This window comes from Saccostrea cucullata, unplaced genomic scaffold (assembly GCF_032062105.1).
Source record: "Saccostrea cucullata isolate Sc308-1 unplaced genomic scaffold, CSIRO_AGI_Scuc_v1 ctg85, whole genome shotgun sequence".
NCBI classification, from domain to species: Eukaryota; Metazoa; Mollusca; class Bivalvia; order Ostreida; family Ostreidae; genus Saccostrea; species Saccostrea cuccullata.
In genome coordinates, this window is record NW_026929712.1 from 95,206 (window position 1) to 104,422 (window position 9,217).

Below are 9,217 nucleotides of genomic sequence, written 5' to 3' on the forward strand. Positions count from 1 at the left end.
CCTATTTCTTCTCATTCAAAAGATATGACCAAGGTTAAAGTTTTTGGGACAGATGGAAGAACTACAGACTGACAGGTGGACAGATGAATGAGATTTAATGTCCCCTCACTTTTGCAAAAGCGGGGGACAAAAAGACTGAGATTTTGCAATAACCCATTTTCATTTTGAGGACCAAAGGGCAATATCAGTTATATAGTTTTCAGATAATAACTGTAGCATTTCTGCAAGCTTTTAAATTTTTTATGCTCCCTGTAAACATGGTAAACAAGTTTCAGGGATGTATAGTTTTTGTCCTGTCCGCCCTTCTTTCTGACTAGCTGTCTGTTTGTCTACAAAAACATTAACCTTGCCCACAACTTTTGAGTGGGTGGGGCTATGCATGGTTTTTATATTTCACAGGTGTATTCCTTGTGACAAGACCTTTCTTTGGGTACCACAAAATTTGACCTCTTGACCTTGGAGTTTGATCTACTTTTAGAAAAAAAAATACCACACTTTAACTACAGCCATAACTTTCGAACAGTTGGAGCTATGGTGTTCATTCTTCACATGTGTATTTATTGTGACAAGACCTTTCAGGAGGTATAAATATTTTTGATCCTTTGACCTTGAGCTTAAAGTTTGACCCACTTTTTAAAAATGTTAACATTGGCCATAACTTTTAAACAGTTAGAACTAGGGCTTTCGTATTTTATAGGTGTATTCCTTGTCACAAGAGTCACCCACGTGGCACATTGAGCATCTGCTCTAGACTCAAGGAGTAAGGAGTTGATCCTTACGTCGTGGATTTGAATCCCACTCTGGGACATGGAGACCGGTCCTTCGGATGAGACTGTATAAACTGAGGTCCTGTGTCGCAGTAGGTGTTGGCACAAAAAAGATCTCTCCCTGCTCAATGGCCATGAGTGCCGAGTGTAGGTAAAAATTTGTAGCCCTCCACCAGCAAGTGGTGGCGTCTCCATATGAGTGAAAAGTTCTCTGGAGGGACGTAAAACAATATATAATCAATCCTTGTAAGAAGACCTTTCTTTTGGTACCAAAACTTTTGACCTTAACCTATGGAGTTTGACATGCCTTTGAGAAAATTCAACCCTCGCCATAAGCTGCCATACAGGGGCATCAGTGTTTCACAACCTTCACCAGAAACTGCCATACGGAGGCATCAGTGATTCACTAATGCACCTTGTTTCATTACAGTATATTTGCTCACTCATTATTATCCATCTCCAGATTGTTGCTGTTGATTATATGGTCCAGAATGACTTTCTCCTTTATTCTCCATATACAAAATAGTAAGCAGTAATGGACGTCTCTTTTGTAGAATATTAAACAGCTCTTTTGAAGAAACTGAAGTCATTGTGTTTTAAATAATTTCTTAGCATTATTTATGGCCTAGTTTTCTAAATATTCACTAAGAATGTTTCCATCTGGGAATTTTGTACCTTTTTCTGGCATTACCAAGCTATGTTGGATGAAAGTTACTGTGGTAACACAAAGTCAGTTGAAACCAATTATTTGAATATTTTTAAATGGTTAATATAACTGAGGTATTTTTAAAAATTTATTGATACACAGAGAAATGAATATCTCATGGCAATATGTTGACAGATTCATTATAATGGCAAGAGATGATCAAAACTCATAAAATAACAGTTTGATAAAAATATATCCATTAAACACTTATAGGGATATTGAACAGTAATAAGTTCATTGTATCTAATTGATATGATTTAAAAGATGAGAGTTGTATAAACATGATTGTTTTTACATTAATTACATTTTAATGCTCATAATTTGTTATGTGAAAGACCAGGGTATACATTTTCAATGCATTATCAAGCAGCCTCTTTTTTCTTCTTGGGCTTTTCTGTCATTTTTGTTTCTGATAGAGAGAGATCAGGAATAAATATATCTCCATGTGCCGGTATTTTTTTCTTCCCACAATCCACTTCTTCTTCTGGAGGAGAATCAGGTACATCAGGCAACTTAAGATCTAAAAATAGATTGGGATTTTTTAAATTCTAAACATAGCAATCAGTACTACACTTATTATTTGCTAAAAACATTATACAACAATATCTGAAATTCATGAATAATATATTTCTCTTTTATAATTTCCAAATTACCGGTACTTTCTCACGAAAATAGGTGTAAAAAAATTTGGTGATCTTTAGTACATATTGACTAGACTGTTTTACTTACTGTCTACTATGTATGTGTATTCATGTTCTTTATATTTACTCACCTGACAGTAAATCTGCAAGTTCATCTGCACTTGACAACTGATCTCCTTTTCCATCCATAGTGTCAGGGAGTGTTGAGGGAACATCCTCTAGAGGAGAATTATCTCCCTTTAACAGATTCTCCAGGCTAGCTTCCAGTGACTCTTCCTCTTCGTTATTTAATCTTCCCAGTTCATTCTGAATGTCCTCCTGATCTTCTATTGTCTGTAACGGTAAAAATTAAAAATGATGGCTTCCAAATTTAAGAAAAGAAATGAAAAACTTAAATGACTTGCACTGATCAAAGATGGACAGTTAGAAGAATGGCTTATGTCTCATTAATCAAATAAGATTTCATGCTATGTTAGACCAATCACTGCTAGAAACTAGAACCTTACTGTCATATGTCATCCCCCCCCCCATTTAATTTATTCAAATATTGGTAGAATACCTGGAGACTCAGATATAATAACCCCCTCCTTTAAAGAAATCCAGATATTTGTAAGATACCTGAATCAGGTTTGATAAAATCCTCCATTATATAATTCAAATACATTGTATTTGTTAGATACCTTACTCAGTTATAGGCATTCAGGGATTAATCTAGGTTTTGGGGGAAACTACCCTTTCTGGAGAAATTGGGAACCATTTTACTTTAAAATTCATGTTTTTATGAAGGAAAAAAAATATTTGAGGTTTTTATTATTGTAAGGGGAATATTTTACTCATCCAAAGGGGAAAATTAGATCTTCAGGGGAAATTTTCTCTAGGGGAAAAACACCAAATATCGGTAGTAAATATTCCCTAAATAATCCATGGCATTATGAAAATTCATAGATTAAAAAAAATCAAACACTGATAACATACCTGACTCAAGTCGTCCATGATGTCAGTTACTTTATCCAGGTCATTTCTTTCATTGATACTTTTTAAAGCTTGGGTTCCACTTTCAATAGCCTTCACAATCTACAAACAAAATGAATGATGAATAAAGATGTCAATAAATCTTTCTGATTATCTCAATTTTAATAACATCTCATATCATTTTGAATTACATATACAATTGAATTTCTGTATCTTAAACACCCATACATGTATCTTGAATAGCATGGAAATGCCAGAATGATTTGGAAAAGTCCCAACATTTTTTCTTCAAGTAGAGTATAAGTGGAAATTTTAATGAGATGCAAATTTAGCGATTTTTTCTTAAAAATTGTTCACATAAGAAACTATTACAAATAAAACGCATTTAATTTTTTGCGATATTCAATTTTAGCAGTTTCATCACCCTTGCTAATAATGCTAAAATCAAATCCTCGCTAAAATTTCTACTCATACGGTACTGTATACAGGGGTTTTTTGCCCCGTGTTATTTTTGCCCTTTTGAACTTGTGAACAATTTTGCCCCATTTTAAATTTAAGAAATTAAGAGTAATTTGAATTCGCCCTGTTTTAAATTCACCCAATCAAGGAGAGGGCGAAAAACGGGGGCAAAAATTTCCCTGCATACAGTATTTTATCCTCAAAATCTTGAATCCTCAAAAAAACTTTTCTCAGCCCAATCAAAGTCGACTGTACATGTATAGACTGATACATCTGGCTGAGCTATGTTAATGCATGACAGGAATTACCATTTCTTCTGATGCAGCATGGCTTATTCTGTTTAAAATGTCATCTAAAAAGTCGATAGAATTTGACAATTTGGAAATTCTGTCCTGGATTCTCTTATACTGTCTGAATGTTCTCAATGCCTGCAAAAAAAAGTTTTAAAAAGTACACAATGATGAAGAAAAACCAGAAGTCTCTGTAGAAACTGTAGCTCTACTGGTTTGTATTTATAACAAATGAAGAGAAAAGTAGCCATTTGGACTTGAAACTTTACAACAGCAATGAATATCATATAATAATGATCCTTGAATAAGTCTCTTTTTGGAGAAACTTGTGTGCCAAATTCATTGAAATAAGACCAAAACTGTGGGAGAAGTAGCATTTTAAAAGCATTTCAAAGGAATTTCTATTTTTAGTTACCATGGCAACACCGTTCATTGAAATCCAGAACTGATGCATTAAGTGATTTATCTTAGTGTAGTCTACTTGTGTGCAAAATTATATTAAAATCAGACTAAAGCTGTAGGAGGAGTAGTGTTTTAAAGGAATTTCACAGAATTTGTATTTTTAGTGACCATGGCAACACCAATCAAATGATATATTAGATATGTCATATATGAACAACACTGGCTTTTGCATCTGGGTCCAGCGGTTCGTTCATTGAAATCAAAAACTGATGCACTACATTATGTATCTAAGTGAGGTCTACTTGTATGCCAAGTTATATTGAAATCAGACTGAAACTGTAGGAGAAGTAATGTTTTCAAGGAATTTCACAAAATTTCTACTTTTAGTAACCATGGCAATGCCGTTCACCGAAATCAAAAACCAATGCACTAAATTATGTATATTAGTTTAGTCTACTTGTGTGCCAAGTTATACTGAAATCAGACTAAAACTGTAGGAGGAGTAGCAGTTTAAAGGAATTTCACAAAAATTTCTATTTTTAGTAACCATGGCAACACTGTTTATCGAAATCAAAAACCGATGCACTACATTGTGTATCTTAGTTTAGTCTACTTGTGTGCCAAGTTATACTGAAATCAGACTAAAACTGTAGGAGGAGTAGCGGTTTAAAGGAATTTCACAAAAATTTCTATTTTTAGTAACCATGGCAACACTGTTTATCGAAATCATAAACCGATGCACTACATTGTGTATCTTAGTGTAGTCTACTTGTGTGCAAAGTTATATTGAAATCAGACAAAAACTGTAGGAGGAGTAGCATTTTGAAAAACTGTTTACAGACAAACGGACAGCTAGACAGACGGACGGACGACGGACACCTTACTATCGCATAAGCTCTTCTGGTCTCTGACCAGTAGAGCTAATTATGGAGCTTTAAAGATATAAATTGTTTCAGTATTAGGTTCATTATAAAACCTTTGGAAATGTTCTTCTTTCATTAACCAAATCAAGATATACATGAATTGATGAAAAAAAATCTTTAAAATATCAAATTATTAATAGTTGTCAATGGCTTTAACAATATTCTTCCAAAAAAAGTCTTTCACTCAATGGCAAGTATGACAAGTTTATGATAAACAAAATAATAAAGGAATATAAACATAGTTTCCAAAGAGAAATAACTCAACTTACATGTTGTCTCTTGCTTTGATTTTTATGTTGAATAGCTTCCATTTTTAATCTGTAACAAGCAGAAAACTGTCAATATTTTACGTACACTAGTAAAGAAAACGTGTTAAGAAAAGTAGTATTTAGCTTTAATTTGCATGTAAATAATATTTCACAGAAATAAAAAGTAATAAATAAGACTTCATAACATTGTATATTGCATTAACCACAGGGGCATCATATCCCTTCTGTTATCTATTTCACAAAATAATATAGAAATAAAGAACAGAGTGTATACGATGCCCCTGTGTAACTTTTCAATCTTACCTCTCACTTACAGCTGACAGTTTTTCAACATCATTCAGAAGTTTACCCGATGTTTTCTTTATTCTAAAACAGAACCCATAAAATGTTTAGTAAATCCAGAAAACCAGAATGATAACTTTAAAAAAAATATGAGGGAAAATTATTGAATATATGAAATGTTTGGAGGTTCTTGATAATATTTACAATATTTTCTACCTTAAAATCTTTAAATCTTCCTCTGTAACTTTCTTTACTTGGTCATCATCCCGGGAAATAAATTTAACAACCTATAAAAATATAGAGGTGAAAGTGCTATACAGGTAAAAAGCTAATAAGCATTCTTTAATTTAATCAATTTATACTGTATTTTCTTCAATATAAAAAAGGATTGTAAATAAATTTGATACAGTATAATCTTTCCAATTATTTACATGCATCTTTATACAGATATCATTTATTTAAGAAAAACCATGTATAAAATAAAATAAAAATATTCCTTCAGAAGAACTTACAACAGTGTCTTGATCTGAACTGATCACTGCTTTGTTTTCTATTACAAGCTGTTGTAAGACCACCTTAAACTCCAGTTCTGAAGAACACAGATCCCCACACTGAATGTAAAGCACTGAGTATTCCACAATGTTGCTGACAATGTCACAATATACCTGACACTGATGCCTTTGTAGAACTTTGGTGCACTGATCCTGAAATTAAAACTTTAATCTTTATATCTAAACTCAAGTATAATTGCACTTGAACATGTACTTATGTTTCAATCAGTTTAATGTACCTTATTTAAGTTTTATTGAAATTGTAAATTGGTTTGACATTCAAAAAATATATGGACAAAATTCGGCTGAACAGAAAATACCTCATCATAATACCTGTATTGAAAGAGTCAGATAAAAACACCACAATACCTGGATTGTCAAATTGTTGGAAAGATATTTAGCAGCAAATATTATCCATTACTTTTAAAAGAATTAATCATTGATGACAAAAATTGAATGATTTAAATTATAATTCCTACTTTTAAACACTCCTCCAATATATATTGTGTATTATCCTCATTTTTCTCATCTTTAGTCAATGCTTTCCAGCTCCAAGTGATGGGGGACTTTAGTAGGGTGTCATACCCCCATGTCAGCCAGCCCCTCCCACTGGCCTCTGAGGGTGGCTGGAGAATGTCACTGTTCTGAAGTTTTCGAATCTTTCCAAGTCTACAAAAGAATAGAAAAAATATCAGCAAACAAAATTGATTTCACAACTTTTCACAGGTCTAGTTATTGAATATACCCAGACAAACTTTAAGAGCTTTTATTGCAAATGCTCTGAAGGAAACATTATTTTGAAATGTTATTATATAATCATGCATTAACACAGATTAAAACTATTGTTTTAATAATAACACAGAAGAAAACTATCAAACGGATATGTGACTTTTCTTATAGGCTGAAAATAGCTCACATTATTCAAATATATCAAAACAGCAAAATGAAATCTTTCTATATAGCTAAATAACTAAATCTGAATCTTTAAAGCATGTCATAAAAGACGGTTTCTATTATGCTTCACATAAGAAAAAAAATACTAAGAGACAGTACCAGGACCAAGACAGTGCATTCAAGATGGGCTGTGTTGAATGTTATAGCAGTAACTTAGCTCTAGCATTCTGAAACAATATGCTAGCATGAGTAGCATCCTACTCACAACAAGTGTTAATTTATACAATACATTCAATATATGAACTTTTCATGTAGTTATCTAAAGACAGCTAGGCTACTGGATGGTTCGATCTATAACAGCTGCTGAAAGAAGCCCGGATATGATATTCACTTCAAATATGCAATTGCAAATATCAATATGTGCAAATATTTTTACCTAAGCATTTCTGTAATAACAGTATCCAAACAACTTGGCAGTTTTCCTTTTCTTTTGAAAACAAATGGTATGGATTTTCGTTCAAGAATACACTTGTTTGAATGTTTATACTCGTCTTCTATAACCTGAATCCAAAATTTCATTTTCTGATTCCACGAAGAAGGGTTTAAATTCTTTTCTCGAAAAGGCGAAAACAACACATTCATTCTCGTATCGTCTAGCCATACTGCTGGCCTATGAGGTTCCATACTTCTAACTTCTTGATCTCAATCAGTTTGATGGTTTGTCTAGTGAACAGAAAATGAGAAAACCGAAAGAAGAACAATATTCAATGTTACTTTTTTGCTTCAATAAGAGTTACCGAATCTACGTCGCTTTAAACGTGCAGGCGATTAAGACAATATGCTCAATTAAACAAAAAAACAAGTTCGATAAGATTAAATATTCCGAAATGATCTGCCTGATTTTTTTTTTCTAAACAGCTGTTGAACTAAAGTAATCAATCTCAAAAATCCTGCAAAGAATCCAAATCTGTAAGAAGATAAAAAACGGATCCCTAAAAATTCCTTGATCTACTCTGCATTTATACTTTATCAGAAACTAAATAGTCAATGGCAAAGACACTATTTTAGTTAACTTAATTTGTGGCATCCTCCCTCCCCCTCGATTTTATTGAACATTTCTTACAATGCATTTCCTCATATCCATCAGATTGTTTTTACATGCAACGCATGCAGTTGATTCCATACGCATGCTCTACATATGGACATTTTTTAAAACAAAACATTAAACTGAACATTGAAAAGCAAGTTGATGAAACAAGGATCGATAACAGAGTCTCGTTTAAAGTAATTATTTTGCAAGTTTTTTGGTCGACACAATGGCCTTGTCAGCAAATAAAACTTATCAATGAGTCAAATATTGACTGAATTTTTCACGCCCCCTTTCCCCCCATCAAGACAAGGCGCATACACATGGTGTGACCACTTTAAAAAAATTACGCACTTCCATGACACCTGTTCAAAGTGATATTTTAAGGTCTGTGACAAAATCTGTATTGTACTTTGAAAAAAATCTTTTCAAAGTGCTGTTTGTTATATCCAAATATTACATGTGAAAAAAATTTTCAAATTTTAAAAAGTGCTACATTGCCAGTGCCATTTGGTACATAGGCATTTGAAGCAAATTGAAAAAAAATATGTATGAAACAAAAAATTCTATATAATCCCGATTTTCAGTTTCTAGAGAGTATATATTTGCAATAATTATATCCCCCGAAAAACTGTTTTTAATGTGATACATATAACAAGTTGTTTATTTTAAAATAGTTTACTGATATTATTAAATAATTATAAGGTTATAATTATTAAAAAACGTAAAATCAAAAAGAAAAAAAATTGCTTCGATTACATGTATATGACATTTCTTGTATACTAATCCTATTATTGACTTCAACAAAAGTAATATACACGAAACATTTGTGTGCAGACAATCCAAACAAGAGTTATCTCGCCATCAGCAAATGGACATGGTTCTTTTACAGTTACAATCTTCTCAAAATATTTTACTGGAAAGCGTTGACAAGTTGCAAGATAACCGGGACAGGCAATATGAAAAAAATTAAC

The 9,217-nt window shown here is 32.5% G+C and overlaps 1 protein-coding gene across 1 annotated transcript; it reads right to left on the reverse strand.

Annotated features, from left to right (window-relative positions):
* Window positions 1-1,620: 1,620 nt before the first annotated feature.
* Window positions 1,621-7,923, reverse strand: LOC134281962 (charged multivesicular body protein 7-like). Its single transcript, XM_062764402.1, has 10 exons — window positions 7,593-7,923; window positions 6,742-6,931; window positions 6,224-6,415; window positions 5,928-5,998; window positions 5,733-5,795; window positions 5,430-5,478; window positions 3,854-3,973; window positions 3,090-3,188; window positions 2,246-2,447; window positions 1,621-1,993 (listed from the first exon to the last, which is right to left on the reverse strand). Exons 1-10 carry the CDS (start codon window positions 7,838-7,840, stop codon window positions 1,836-1,838), a joined length of 1,392 nt encoding a protein of 463 aa, XP_062620386.1. The 5' UTR covers window positions 7,841-7,923; the 3' UTR covers window positions 1,621-1,835.
* Window positions 7,924-9,217: the final 1,294 nt, after the last annotated feature.